At 33.2% G+C, this 16,310-nt stretch overlaps 1 protein-coding gene across 1 annotated transcript; it reads right to left on the bottom strand.

Annotated features, from left to right (window-relative positions):
- Positions 1-12,621: 12,621 nt before the first annotated feature.
- Positions 12,622-15,507, bottom strand: LOC140815060 (protein IQ-DOMAIN 11). The gene is made up of 5 exons (XM_073174163.1): positions 15,034-15,507; positions 14,627-14,935; positions 14,152-14,367; positions 13,602-13,733; positions 12,622-13,514 (listed from the first exon to the last, which is right to left on the bottom strand). The coding sequence occupies exons 1-5, from the start codon at positions 15,106-15,108 to the stop codon at positions 12,891-12,893; spliced, it is 1,356 nt and encodes a 451-aa protein (XP_073030264.1). The 5' UTR covers positions 15,109-15,507; the 3' UTR covers positions 12,622-12,890.
- Between the last annotated feature and the right edge of the window lie 803 nt (positions 15,508-16,310).

The following is a 16,310-nucleotide window of genomic DNA, read 5'->3' as shown; positions in this document are numbered from 1 at the left end:
TGTTTACTTGGATAATCCCTATGTCATCCAAAGAACATAAAAGTGTCTAGTTGGTCAAAATTTTAAAATATCTTCAAAATGAGAAATCTATTGTGATAGATAGGATATGAAGTGATAGAGAAACTGAATGTACACAAAAAAATGTCTTATCCTATCTAGATGATCTAGAAATCAAGTATGAGTTCTCAGTTGCGAGGTCACAAGAACAAAATAGTGTTACTGAAAAAAGAACATGACCTTGAAGGAAGCAACTAGAACAATTATAGTTGATTTTGGGATCTCTCAACATTTTTTAGCATAATCTGTGAACATATCTTGCTATACTCAGATCATAACTATGATAATTAAGAAGCAAAATATGACTCTTTATGAGATCTGGAATGACATTAAACTTGATATATATTATTTTAAAAGTGTTTGGTTGCAAGTGCTACATTTATAATAATGGTAAAACTTATTTGACTGCTTTTGATGTTAAGTCTGATGTTGGTGTTTTTCTTGCATATTTATATGTTAGCAAAACATATCGTATGTTCAACAACAAATCTCTAAATGTTGAAGAATCTGAGCATATGTTATTTGCTGAATTATATGTATGTCCAAATGACAAAGATGTTGATGTGCATGATTTAAGTAATAGATTAGATTATGCTAATCTTGAGTGTAACAGTGGCTGTGAGATTCATTTAAAGAGATCAACTGCAGTAGTTCTCGAGTCTGGTCCAGCTGCAGATGAAGATCCTCCAGGTAACTGTGCTCATGAAGAGGATGAGCAGATAATTGGAGCCATTCCCAAATGTTCACATTTGGAGGTAAATTCTAAAACATCCTATTGTTGGATTAAAACCATATGGCATCCAACCATATTTTGTATGACAAATTTTTTTGTAAATTTTTTAAATTCCATTGTTTTTGGATACGAGAAAATAATGCACCTGACATTTATAAAGCAAAAAAGATCAAAACTTAAGAAATTTTCAAGGATTTAACAAATCATCTAGTATAAGCTTTAAAGGTTATACAAATAAGGAAGGTTGCTCACCACATCTTTTCAATATCAAAAATTTACTTTCAATTAAGCTTGATTGTAAGAGAACATTTTCTCATAAGAAACAAATATTTTATGTTGTTAAATGTCATAACCTCTGCGCATTACTTGTTTGTAATATTTTGGGAAAGGAAGAAGACACGTGGAAACAATTGTCATTTTTGGAAATGCTATTGGTACAATCCAAAAAGAGTCGTTCAAATTTGAGCGTCGTACTTCTTCTATAAAAAGATCATATTTCAAATCTCTCATACTCTACATACTATTTTGAAAATCCTTGATTATTGAAGCTTGAGAGCCTCACTATTCGAAGATATGCTTAACTTTTCTAAGAAAGTTGATAAGCTTTCATTCGATAACTTGAGGATCATTTTAAGCTAATTTTATTATTCTAAAATATTTATAACTGACAAAAAAACTCTTTCTGATCATGTTGCTAGTTGTGTGTTAAGCTAGGAGTTTCAGTAGGCCAATAGTAAACCCTACTGAAGTGGATTTTTGCAAATTACTTGTAACTACCAAAGTGTTGTAGTGATATGTTTTTAGAAACAGAAGAAGGAGAGAGATGAAAGAGTTTTACTACATTTGAAATTCTATAAGCAATTTTTATATTCAATTTTTTAATACTTTAGGGAACTGTCGATCTTAGCCACACTAACTTATCAATGTTCAACTAAGTTCAGTGAGCTTTATTCCGCACATTAAATCATTTTCTAGCATACTGCACTCAGCGATGGTGATGATACTTGTGTTTTCAAATCCATCACAAAATTAAGAGAAATTGAAAAATTTGAGAGTTTTCGTTCACCCCTTTCTTAAAACTCAGTCGTTCCTAACAAGTTATATCAGAGAAAGGTTTTTCCTGATCTCTGAACACTGATACTTCTATAGCCTCATTCATCAAGGTACCGATGTTCTTTAAAGAAGAATTTGATGACTAAAAGATCTAAATGAAATCACATATTGTAGCACAAGACAATGACATTAGTTATGTTATTACTGAGAGACAGTGAAGATTGTGAAAAAAAACATTGTTGTTGCTTTTACTAAAGAAGCAACACATATGATTGATAAGCCAATGATGGAATGGGCTGCTGAAGACAAATAATTTTTTTTAATAATGTGGAAAATGATATATTCTATAAAACTATGGACAAAAATACATTTTGCAAGATCAAAATACGCTCAAATGTCAAAGAAATTTGTGAAAAATGACTCAATATGCGAAGTGAATGACCAAACTAAGGAAAAAAAACTAGATGTGGCTATACAAAAATTTGAAAATATAAAAATGAAGCCTAGAGAATCAATGAATGATTTAGCGGTGTAGTAATTGAACTGATTGCTCTTGGAAAAGACTATGGAAACGGAAAAGTTGCACTAAAAAAGTGATGAGAGAACTCCAAAGAGAATAAGATGTTAAAACAATTGTCATGAGAGAGACAAAAGATCTCAACAAGCTGGAAGTGCACGATTTATTTTCTAATCTAAAGGCATATGAGTTTGAATTGGAAGAAAGATCAAAAAGAGATTCAAGCTCAAACAAAGTCACCAAGGCACTCGCAGCAGCAACCATCTAAACATCTGCTGAACAACTAAGTGGTGATGCTATGTCACTGAAGATTGAACAAAAGGAACTAGTAACTGAAGAAATTATCGGAAAATGGGTAGACTCGGAATATGAATCATTTGAGTCAGACAGTTCTACAAGTGAAAGTAATGATGAAGAAGTTCAATGTCTTATGATTGATACAGAGCTGGATCAACTCAATGACGAGGTATTTGATTTCATCTCTAGTGAATTTACATGAGAAGACCTAGTAATTTCATTACATGTGATGATATATGAGTATAAGAGATTTTCTCAATCGTTAAATGAAGTTAAGGCTAAGCAAAATAATCTTCTAATGAGCATACTGAGCTAAACTGGAAAGAGCAAAGCGAAGTGGAAAGGTACAAATTTCAAGCTAAAAATCGAAATGAAATAGTACAAATTGAACATCAACATTTATTTTCTAAGAAAAAAATTTGTCCATAATGATAAATACTTGGAACAAGTCCTCAATTTATCTTGAGAAAATGCAAGAATCACAAAATCCATCTGGAGACAGAAAAAATCTCGGCTTTTGTAATCAAGAGAATAGTTCTACTGACACCAATAAATCATATATGTAGAAATGTGAAGCTAAACTGATTAACTTTGTAAGATCCAGTATGATATATGAACATCAGAAACGTGTGATACAAATCGAGAAGCCTACTAAATTGATGAACAATGGTATGAGTTTTGGTATTGGATATGAACAACTATAGAGGAAAGTTCCTCAACAGAGGTAGGCACACCTCTATGAAGGGTAAACCTCTCCAAAAGAATAACAGAAAGCCCGTTCAGATGAGATACATATTGAACGAGAAGAAAAACATGGTGAAACAACACTATAACATCAAAATCATAAAGCACAATAGAAATATGTTTTTACACATACCCTGCCGAATAAACAATGTGATCAAACACTAAAATTACTTCAAGTGTGGGTTCCAAAGGGATTAATCTAATTTGGACCCAAGTGTAAATAAGTACCAATACCTATATTTGTTTTTGTAGGTAAATAAAGATAAACTCTTTAAAAAATCAATCTGGTGTCTCGATAGTGGGTGTTCGAGAGACATGACTAGCAAAGAAAATTTGTTACACATTTGATCAAATGTGAAGGACCCAAGATCACATTTGGTGACAATTCAAGTGTAAAACCATGGATAAGGGCAAGATTACTAACAACATTTTTATTACTGCTAATGTTTTATTAGTTGAAAACATCTAGATTACTTGATCAGCATCAGTCAGCTTATGATAATGGATATTTTGTTGAATTTCATAAGAACAACTGCTTGATAAAGGATGATGATAATACCACGCTGTTAACATAAATTAGAAATTTGAATACTTATAAAAATTTATTGGAATGATGATTATCTTGCTAATCATATATGTTTTGTAACTGTTAAAAATGATAAACATTGGTTATGGCACGAAGGATCAATCACTTGAACTTCAAGTCAATCAAAAATTTGTGCAAACAAGATTTGATTATTGATATGCCAAAAATTAATTTTGTGAAAAATAAGGTCTATTTAGGATGCCAATTTTGTAAGCAAGTAAGAATTAATATTAAAAACAAATGGAGTGATTTAACCTCTCGATGTTTGGAACTACTACACATGGATCGTTTTGGGCTCATATCAGTACTAAGTTTATCGGGAATTAAATACACCCTGGTTATCATTGATGATTTTTTTAAAATTTAGTTCGGTTATATTTTTGAGTGGCAAAGATCAAATTAGTGTCCAACTGATTAAAATTTTAAAACACATTCACAAAGAAAATCCTATGTGATAGATAAAATTCAAAGTGATCGTGGAACAAAATTTTTAAACAAACTTCTTGAAAACTATCTAGATGAACAAGGAATCCGACACGAGTTTTCTGCGGGTCGAACACCTCCGCAAAATGGTGTCGTCGAGAGAATTAATATGACCTTAAAATAAGACGCAAGAACAATGCTAGTTAATTCCATCATTTCTCAATGATTTTGTGTAGAAGCAATTAACACTTCTTGTTATTCACAGAACATGACCATGGTCTACATGAAAGCTGGGAAAATCCCATATGAAATCTAGAATGATCGTAAGATAAATGTTTCTTACTTCCATGCATTCGGTTGTAAGTGGTATATGTTAGACAACACCGAGAAGATCGAATCACAAAAATTAATTTCTTGTGATTTCAATCTTCTCCTTTTTTCACATGATCGATTGTTCTACGTATTTAACACGAATCAATTAATTACAACACATAGAAAATTAGAGATTACTCTTGAAGCGTGCTTACGATCTTCCTCTGCACTGGATCTGCGCTTCAAACCTCCAAGCCTTCTCTGGTGTTCTCTCAAACTCTTTGTGTAGGATTGTGTGTGGTCACAAGTTACAATATCACATATATATAAAATATATTTGTGATATCTTGTAACAAAAAGATAACTAGAATATCTTTTAAAATATAAATTTAAATGGACAGAATATATTATACCATATCTAGAAGATTAGCTGATAAACTTCCATGTATCTGTCTAGATAAATTTATCCCACATATACCATAAATTATAACTCATATAATTTATCCGAGTTTATATTAGAGCCACCAAAGGGACCTGGTCGGATTCAATTAAATTAAGCTCCAATAAATTAATTTGATCCAATCAACTCATGATTAATCAAAATAATTTATTAATCTTATTCTTCTCCACTAAAAGAATAAGATTGCACTCTCAATTTAATTGATATTACTGAAGCACAAAATCAATAATTATATCCTCTGATTTATCGACCCAACAGTATATTCATAACAATAACAAAAACCATGTATCTGTTTTTTTATGACAAATCTGCTGTTGGTATTTTTCTTGGATGTTCTATCGTTAACAAGGTTGTAGAGTTTTTAATAAAAATACTTTGAATGTGGAAGAAACTATTAATGTTTTTTTTTTATGGAAATGAACTTATTAATGATCATACTAACCTTTCTGATGCAAGTAGTAAGTCGAAGAATACTTATTTAAAAGAAGACAATGGAGATGAGGTAAATGTAAACCAGATGATTCATCAATCACCATGCCCGAGGTTCCAGATTAGTCAGCAAGGCAGGGCACTGAAGATCAAGAGATTGTCATAAAAAACAAAGTCAACTTGAACTTAGAAGGGGGGCACCATGATGGCGAGAACCTTACTAAAGAGTCCCTTGTTGAAGAAATCCATAACAATGATTATCTTGTCTCAGTGCCTTGTTATAGATAGAGAAAAAAATCACCCGCCTTCGTTGGTGTTTGGTGACCCTTCTGCAATTCTTAGAACTAGGCAGCAAACGCTAAATGAATACTTTCATGTTGCTTCATATCCCATTTAGAACCAAAGAAAATAGATGAAGCTCATTCTGATAGTAATTAATTAGAAATTATACAAGAAGACCTGAATCGGTTTAAAAGAAATAAAACATGACTTTTATTAGGCATACCTAATCAACAGTTAGTTATAGAGACAAGATGAGTTTAAACAAAAATCTGAATGATGAAGGAATTGTTTGTATAAACAAAGAAAAATTAGTATATCAAGGATTAAGAAAGAATAAGACATAAATTTTTCATAGACCTTTGCACTTGTAACTAGAGTAGAAGCTATTAAAATCTTTCTTTCCTATGATGCCTTTAAGTACTTTAAGGTTAATAAAATAAATTTTAAGAGTGCATTTTTGAATGACTTGATCATGAAGGGGTTTATGTTGAATAATCTTTTGACTTTGTTAATCATACTTTAACGACTTTGTATTTAAATTAAACAAAGTTTTGAATGGTTTAAAACAAGTACCATGAGTCTGGTACGACATTCTATCACAATTCTTGCTCGAGATTGATTTTACTATAACTTCACTAAAAATTATCATATTTTATTAGCTCAAATTTAAGTTTATGTTATCATCTTCGGATCTGGTAACCCTAAGCTTTGCCAGAATTTTGCCAAGTTAATGCAGGATAATTCAAAATTAAAATGATGGGAGAATTAACACTCTATTGGGATTACATTTCAAGCAACTTAACTCTGGAATATTTATAAATCAAACCAAATATACTAAATAGTTGTTTAAGAAGTTTGGTACTAAAACTTTCTCTTCTGTAGCAACCCCCATGAACTCATCAACTAAGCTGGACAAAGATGAAAGGAGAAAATCGATTTAAGTAACAACTATGACTTCCAGAGCCTTACAAATTTTGATGATCTTACAGTTATTACTTGGTTGGAAATGGATTTGTGGACACTACAGTTAACGATATAAATGAACCAAGCTATTTGTGAGCTATTTGAAGCTCGATTCGTTAAAATATCGTTCAAGATCGTCTAATGAGGCTCATTATGATAAACAAATCAAGCTCAATCTTTAAAATAATCGGCTCGTTAGCTCTTGAAAATATTCGTAGGTAGGCTCGTTATTCAGATTTTATATAAAAAAATAGTTTTGATATTTGATTTATAGATATTACACTTTAATTTTGAAAAATATATGAAACATAATAAATTTACAAATTTTAATAAGAATTTATATTTTTCTCTATATATATAATTTAATTTTTAATGAATTTAATGATTATTTAAATTAATAATTTATATATATTAAGTTCGTTTAGCCTTGATAAAAGCTCGAATAAGCTCGCGAGCCACAAAAATATTCGTTAAATAAAGCTCGAGCTCAGCTTTATTATAAAAGAGTCAAGCTTAAACATTCAAGAATTCATTTCGGCTCGACTCGATTACATTTCTAACTATAACGTGGAGTTAAAATTATGGAAGAATATTTGTTATCAAACTCTCCTCTGAGCTCCCTTGTCATTTCTAAAGAAGAGAAAGAGCTTGAAACTCCTATTAACGAGCTGTCTCAGTCTAAGTCTGAGTCCACCCTCAATCAATCAGAGTCTAGCCAGCCTTTCTTAGACCAGGAACCTCACAAGGAATATAAGGGAGTGTTTCAAAATATTGTGTTATTATAGAAGTGAAGAAGAATTAGAATATTAGTGTTTTATAAATAAATTATTCTAATATTAGATTTTTATCATGATCACTTTTGGAGAATCCAAATCACTATATGACAACTTTTGAATTTCAATTAAATTAAATAAAAGCTAATGCATAATCTAGATTTAAGAAACACACAAAACTGATTTTTTAAGTCAAAAGCCAAAAATCATTTTTTAAATGATGACAGACAATCCGAAGAGAGTGTTCACAAAATATTATATTTTGTATAAGTAATTAAATTTATAAATTATGAGAATGTGATAAAAATCAGAAGTGAGCAGTGTTTGAAAACAAAATTTAAAAACCGAAAATCAAAAGTAAGTAGGGTTTGATAAATAAGTAATTCTATTATTATTATTATTATTTTTTTTACCAAAATCAATTTTATAGAAGTAGAAATAAAATCTCACCAGCTTTTGGATTTGGATTAAATTAAGCAGAAACTGGCGAAAATCTGGAAAAAATAATCACATAAAACATATTTTTTAAAATCGCAAGACAAAAATCACTTTTTTTTAATTGACTACAAACACTCTTCTTTATTTTGAGAGCCTGAAATTTTTTAAAATTCCGATTTGGTATGTATCAGCCATCAGATTGGAGCACAAACACATTTCTAAGTTCAAATGCACTGTTACTGTTCAAGTTAGAAATGATAAAAGCACTTTATTGAAACATGATAAGTTTATGGCTTTACGTAGGAAGAAATAATATTTGATATATGACTATATCCCTTAGAAGAATTAAATATAGAGAGCTGATGAGTAACATAACTGAATATGAGATGAATTTCAGTGTGATAAATATGTGTATAAGATTATGTTATAATTCTGTCATGCTTAGTGAAATTTTAAAGATCTTTTTTAGTTTCTGGTTCAATGCATATTGCGACACAACATTTTCAAGCTGTATATATATATATGTATATGTATATCATGTTGTTTAGTGTTTGATCGACCTCCACTTGATGATTATTCACAAAATACTTACCCATCACACTCTCTCCCCATAAGAGAATAAAAAGCAAGTCGAAGAACAAGAGCAAAAGCATTTTTGGAAAGACAAAAACTTGTCTGAGACGGTCTCACGGGTCGTATTTTTGAGACGGATATCTTATTTGAAAAAATATTATTTTTTATGTCAAGAGTATTACTTTTTATTGTGAATATTGGTATGGTTTACCCGTTTCACTTGTTAGGATACAGTCTCACATTTTTGGAAATAATGATTAAGCCTTATTCAATCAAGACTATCTTTTAATTTTGTAATAATTTCGTTTTCACATTCTACGCCTTATCTCTTGATTTATATGTCATTATAAAGACAATGTTTTGATCATGACATAAATCGGTTTCGGACGATATATATCTGTTGTATGAATTTCTTTTGTGCGCCGGTGTGAAACCCCGGTTGCGGGGGAGTGATATTTATCATACAAAAAATTATCCATCCCCATCTTTCTCCTTCAACTTTTCTTTATTTTCTTTGTTTTTGTAATTCTTTTTTAAATCAGATTTACTTTTCTCCATTTTCTTCGACGACGTTGCCACACAATGCTACACAACTCAGTCTCTTCTTCTCCACTGCTCCGCCTTATCCCCGCCACCAACTTCAAGCCGGCGGCGACGCTGCTACTACCGCCGACTGAAGTACCATCCACTAGAATAAATCTCCATGTGGGTCTCCAGAAAACGAGCAAGAGAGGCGTCTCGGTGGTGACACGCGCAGGAGGCATCAGCCCTTCCAGCTATATATTTGCTTTCGCTCTCCCTCTCTCTCTTCTGACCGTCACTATCTTCACTTCCATAAGAATTGCTGATAAGCTTGACCAAAAGTTTTTCGAAGAGGTAAAGTTTTGTGGGGATTATCTTCAGCTTCTGTTTATAGAATTCTTGTGGGTCTTTTCTTGTTCTACAGAATATTGTGTTTTTTTTTTTGCTTATTCATTTTGTTCGGAGATTGTAGGACCTGGGGTGAATTTGCTCGGTAGTTTTGACGGTTTATTGGCAGAGATTTACTTCTTGTGGAGTTGCACTAGCATTAGAGAGTTAGCTGGTTCAGGCCACAAATTGCTCTGAAACAATCCAAGGGTTTTGCTGAAAATAAATAATTAATTCTTCTGAGAATTGAAAATGAGTGCTTAATTAAGAATTGTGATTCATTTCGTTTGAAGACAGAGAACAAAGCATCACTGAAATGATGGCTTACTGTTAATAAAGATTTGAAGTGGTTGTTTAATACCTGAGAAATAGCAGTGCACCACCATTTTAAGGGAAGAAAATTAGTTCCTAGAGTTTGTTTGAGCTTTAGATTTTTTGGAGTCGAACATATTTGCAGGCTGGAAACTTGAGAATATAAATAAAGCTCCATCCTTTCTCTATAAAGTAATAATTGGGGTCGCAGATTGGAAACTTGAGAAGATAAATCGAAGAATGGATAGTTGAATTATCGAAACAACTTTTCAAGTAGCCTGTGAGACTATCAGGTGTGTTTTTATGTGTCTAGGAAGGTTAAGCTTGCAGATATATCGTATAAGTGGCGGTTTAAGATGTGATAATGGGCAGCAAATCAGTATTGATTCTGTTATGGTTTTATATTAAATATGTTATGCTGATCAATGACCTTAGAATCGTGGAGCAACTTTAAGACTTTATGGAACGAGAGGTGTAATGTGCAGCGATTGTCATGTCACGGTAACTATATCAGTAGTCTGTAAGTGCTAGAATCCTGCAAGGAAATTTCGGTTGCTTTTCGAGTAAAATCGTTTTATTGGTGGGAAAACAGAGTGCCGAACCTAGAGATCTGGCGTGCAATTTTTAAGTTCTACATTTCAAAGCCAAGAACTTTGGAGCAGAGGGTTAGTAGGTGCAGTCACCCTCCCCATTCTTGCTAAAATATTTTTGTAAACTTGTCTATTTTTCCTTGTGATGTTTACACACAACTATGATTCAAGTTCCCAAATTTTTTTATGGGAAATGATGGCTCGGCCACTAGGTGTACAGTATATGAGACATGAACTTCTTCAATCTCTTTTGTTCCACGGTCCAGCTTGCTGTGAATGAGGCCATCTTGGAAGCAGATGAGGACGACGTCGAGAATGAGAATGACACTACATCTTCAGACAAAGAATCTGCTCCAATTCGCACCCGGAATCGTCCTAAACGAGAAGTTGTGGCCTAAGTTCGGTTTAGATTGGATGATCGACGGACTAGATGATCATTATACTCGTTCATTTTGATCTTTGTTGTAAGGTAGACATTATTATTGCCTTTGCTTTTGATCATTGATAAAATTTATATGCATCAGTATGTAAAATATGTGGACTACGTTATATTTGAAATTCATAAATATATTTACCTCGAGTTTTCGTAAGCCAAGTTTTTTTTTTATATATATAAAACATTTAATATTCATTGCCCCAGGACTTTCGGTAAGAGATTATTTCGATGGAGAAACTCTGCAACTGGAAGGGTTTTCTTTTCTGTATTTTTAAGATAGAAAGACACTGGTATCTTTAATCAACGAATGACAATTGATTTTCTTACGCAAATATTATTTCAATGAGATTACGACGAGTCGATCTACCTACACGTTTTGCTTTTAATGTTATATGGGGAGTTGTTTCACGTACTGGTTAATGTAAAACAGATGGTGGATCCAAAATTTATCGTGTCATAGAAATGAAATTGCTTGAGCTTAATATAATGAAAAATCTAAAATTATGACATAAAATGAAAATATCTCAAGAAAGTTTTAAGATGAGAACCAACTTTTTATTTATAAAAAAAACTTTTTTAAAACTCCTTTTATTGACTTGTCAAATTCGGGAAAATACGTCAAAATTTCACTCGATTTTGAAATTCTCGAAAGAGAATAATTATAAATAATTTTCTTTCATTTTGACCACTTATAACTGCTTGATTTGAATATTTGAAGTAAACATAAACTCAAAAAAAAATGTGAAAAAGGACGAAAAAAGAAAAAATTCTATTTAAGTTATCTTAATTTTTTGTTGACTACTTGAAGTAAACATAAACTCAAAAAATAAGAGATTCGTCTCACAAAATACGACCCATAAAATCGTTTCACACAACTTTTTTCTTTCTAAAGTTACAACACTTGAAAAAACTCAGTTTAATAATGTCGGAGGGAAAATACGGGAAGTGATCCTTGCAAAATTTTGGATTTACTACATTAGTTGGATGAAATTGTTTTATTTGAAAGAAATGAATTGAAATCTATAATTTGAAATTATGGTTTTGAAATGAGTATATTTAAAATGAAAAAAAAAAACAGACACACACACTCACACGTGTGTCGTAAAGTACGGGTTTTAATTTTTTTTTTTGTTTGAATGATTTTTTGTTGGATGGATTTCACACACTCACACGTGTGTGTCGTAAAGTATGGATTTTAAAATACAACTAATATGAGTATCATTTCAAATTCATCCTTCACATCTTTCCCCAAATAAACTCCTCTCTTCCAAATCAAATTCTTTCATTCAAATGCAACCTAGAGAAATAACCAGAAAATATTCAAATTTCGAATATAATATTTTTATAAGAACATTTTTTTTTTTGAAATCTTTTATAAGAACATTTTTTGAACATCTAAAATGCTCCTATTTCACTTGGTGGTTACAGGGTTTACTATCATGTTACTTTATTTATGACCAGTAATATGAGGTAATACAATTGGTTTTGGCAAACTGAGGTGGGATATATGGAATTTTCCTCGTAGCTTATGTAGAGCTAGAAAGGCTAACATTTCTCAGAAGGCCATGGCGATAAGATTGTATATTTTATGTGAGGCCCACGGTCGAAGAGGGCAGCGGTGATCGCCAGTGCCATGAGTTTGTATATACAAGAAGGAGAGGGATTCCAAAACTGTTTAGGTACGAGACTGTGAAATTGATAAATGCTTAAAAAACTTGATATGTACTACTCATATCAAGAAATGGTAACCCATTCTTCTTTTCCCAGTAATACAGGATCAGAACAATATCCATTTAAATTCAAACATTGGTCATGTATTTCGTCGTGGCAAATGACTGGTTAAGACTCATTATAATTAGGATAACTGATGGAAAAGATGGATTTTCTATTGTGGCATATGACACTAGTTCCATGGCAGATCTTCGATAATTTATATACTTGATTTTCAGTGAAACCAAATCGAGCACCCCAAACTAGACAAGGTCTTACATTTTATTGTCTGATCAAATTGGCATATAACCGTGAGTGCAACGCGAATCCCATTTCGGTAAAGATTCCCCCGAATCCAGGCGCGAGTCCTTTATGCTTATGGTTGATTTTATGGGACCTTGCAGACCCTTTAGGCGTGGGGATCTTTGAGATAAACTAACCGGATTCCTGAACCAAACGCTGCTTGTTAGCTCGCTGTTGATGGATGATATAGGAGACAGGTAATGCTTATGAGGAGAGTTAATCTCGGAGCAGACATCTGAATTGATTGGTCTTAGTCTTGGTGAGCTCAGTGATCTAGCTTTTGCTTTGGCTGACTCAGTGGAGGCCATGTATGCAGGTGTTACTGGAGAATCTGCGCAGGATATATCCTCTCCAATGGAATGTTGCTTCCTGTGATGAAATGATCTTTTTGGGGCGTAAACCGGAGAATCCGGCATTCCTGCTTGATGTTGTTTCTGTGAATATCTTAAATTGAATTGCCTGCCAGCAAGTTCATCTTTGTTTCTTGCATTTACAGGCAACATTCTATCCAAGTTTCCAAGGTCATCTCGTTTCGCCAGCTGGGCATCCACCCATTGCTCTAACCAATATCTTTGTCTTCCATATACCTTCTCGCGTTCTGATTCTGCAGACCTCTGGATATATATTGCCATATAATTAAATCTAATCGGAATTATTTCATGTTAAAACGACTTTGAGGGATTGAAAGCTTAGCAACTGACCCGATGATTCATGTAGTATTCTTTTATCCTTTCTCTCTTGATAGCAGCTTCTCTCTTGCTCAAAAAGATGGCCTTGGACTCTTTCTTTGTCAATGTACTGTCGTCCCATCTTTTTTGGCTGTTTGAATCTATCTGCAATTTTGTAGAATATGCAGGTGATAATCTGACCATTTGTCATATGAACATGAAAAATAATTTGCTTGTTGAATTATCCAAAGGATAAAAGGCGACTTCCTCAATCGCTTGGACCCCATGACTACTAAGGTAAATGAAAGGAAAGGGAAAAGAAAAAGACAAAAGAGAAACCATGTAAACCAGGTATTGAACACAATGAAAAGAAACAAGAAGAAGATAGGAAAGAAAAATCTAGCTGATACCATGATCGTTTGGTTAAATTCTGTGTCCCTAGAATTACAATTTCACCATTTTAAGTGAACCTTACAACCCTTTGTTAGAATGATAATGAAACTTTAAGTAAAAAACTGTCTTCCCCTGTTGGTATCTTTAGGCAATTACTTGTGCATTAAGACAAAGAAGTTTGGAGACTTACCTTGATGTCCTTTTCACCAAATTCCTGTAACTTGTATTCTTGACAGTGTGAACTATCCTTACTTCTTTCGCTTCTCTTTGAGCAGACTTCTGTCTGGATATTTACAATGGACTGCAGACACCTGAGGGTGTTCATGGCTTGCCGTCGAACAGCCCACCCTCGAATAAGAGCTTGAAGCTTAACTACTCCTCTGAGTGCTCGTAATGCTTTCCTTCCCTGTAAGCGCCATTAAAACGTGATAGAGGATTTCGTCACGTGTACATGAAAGTTATGCATGATTTCTTTGATTTTAATGCACTGGACCATACTTCTGGTGTCTTTGAACTATTAAAAAACTCTAATCTGGTGTTGAACTGGAATAAGTTTGTTCGTCTCTATATTTTTTTTCCCTCACAAAAAAACTTTAGCATGAACACCTGATCGAGCAGATAATCATTTTTTTTTAAAAAGGGGAGAACATTATTGTGAAACATACGAGATAGCCTCGAAAAGCAGCTTGAATTCGGGTGGCAGCAAAATCTTGAATTGCCCTGTCGTGGTGTTGATAACGTAATTCTGGACTGTTGACATGGATATTAAATTCTGCAGATTCTTGATCTTGATTCCCCTGTCGGTGCGCATAACTAGTGTCCGTAGTGAGGCTCCTGATTTCAGCAGGCACCGTTGCAGCAAATTCACACTGTTCTGCATCTGCTTCACACGGTGACCTTTGTCTTGGTGCAGATAATGGGGCTAGTTGTTTCGTCTTCAGCAACTTGAGCATCCATTTCTTTCTCTTCTCCTTCTGAAAACATCTCAAGAAATTGAGGCACATCACTCTAGGTACACATCTAACCTAATAAATTCACACAAATTATATGAGCATGTCCGTGCATCGTTTACCTTTTCAAATCTTGAATGTGTCTCTGAAATGAACAGCCTCTTAAACAAACTGAACCAGCTCTTCTTCTTTGCCATCAATATTTAGATTTTTTAAAGGAAAATCTAAATTATGAGCTACTCTGTTGCGAGAATGTTGAGTTGGAATACATGATGCATATTTCTATGTAAACACTTCACAGCTAGAAAACACAGCACTAATAATTGATGGATTTTTCTCAGAGGACTATATATAAACAGAGTCAAGAATATTTGCTATCTTTCATCTTTTTCTTCAATAATTTATCATCCCATCCTTTCCTGATGAATTCTACATGTGTTTGGCACATGGGCTTCGCTCCATAAAGTCAGAAACAATCAGCGATGAGGGGTCTTCATATTTGTGGAGAGAAACTATATATGCATCATATTATAAGAATCTTTTACTTTATAGAGTCACTGTACCTTGCCTACTTTCTTTTTTTTCCTTCTCGACTTGGATATGTTGGGTTCAGATTTGTGTCCAAAAATCGATCAGTCAAAAAACATGCATGGCATGATAAAAGTTGCCCTTTCAAAATTACACTAAAAAAGACTATCAACTGGTTGTCGTGAGCAACTCTTTGCTTATAAAGTCGAGGTCAAGCATGTGATCATATCAAGTGACTACTTACTCGTCGCAAGACACATTTTAAGTTCGATTCGAGCCACCCCTATTAGACGTCGGTGATTTATCGCTAGTGATTGTTCGTGATGTCGATTAAAAGCATATTCTTATATCAGTTAACCGTGAGTGTATACATATCTGAGAAGAGATAGAATCTCAACTTGTTATGTGACCATCTTAAAGTGGTAGTGTTCTTTATTGAGAAAAAAGAGTCTAATATTGTTGTTGGATATAAATCCAAGTGAAAGGGATGGATTATTGAAGGATGTGGGGAAATTCTTGATGTGCAATGAATGATAGAGTGCATGCAATAAAACAAGGCAGTGTAGAGTGAAATACAGCTGTTGAGGGGCCCTTTGTGTTTGTCATACAAGCAATGGGAAATTGCTCCATTTCCCACAACGTGGCAGTGTTTTGTACCATTATGTGTTGTGTCTTTTCTTACCCTTTTGGTTCCTCAGATCACAGGTTCTGATGAGTGATTTTGTATCATTAAATGTTGCGTCTGATTTTATACCTTTGTTCCATACCTAACACATTCTGATGAGCAACTCAGATTCAGTATATTTTGATTAATAAATAATTTATGTATTTGTACAACAATTTTACCTTTGTGTTCGAGTTTAGACTAGTG

This window comes from Primulina eburnea, chromosome 15 (genome assembly GCF_022965805.1).
Source record: "Primulina eburnea isolate SZY01 chromosome 15, ASM2296580v1, whole genome shotgun sequence".
Lineage (NCBI taxonomy): Eukaryota > Viridiplantae > Streptophyta > Magnoliopsida > Lamiales > Gesneriaceae > Primulina > Primulina eburnea.
The sequence above is the reverse complement of the archived record's forward strand: the minus strand, read 5'-3'. Positions and strand labels throughout refer to the sequence as shown.

What these genes read in the sequence shown, in the direction of transcription:
- LOC140815060 (XM_073174163.1), bottom strand. Translation starts at nt 15,108, where the DNA reads ATGGCAAAGAAGAAGAGCTGGTTCAGTTTGTTTAAGAGGCTGTTCATT. An exon ending in TTGGTGAAAAGGACATCAAG is followed by an intron (nt 13,734 to 14,151) that starts GTAAGTCTCCAA and finishes ACAAAATTGCAG; the next exon opens with ATAGATTCAAACAGCCAAAA. An exon ending in AATACTACATGAATCATCGG is followed by an intron (nt 13,515 to 13,601) that starts GTCAGTTGCTAA and finishes ATATATATCCAG; the next exon opens with AGGTCTGCAGAATCAGAACG.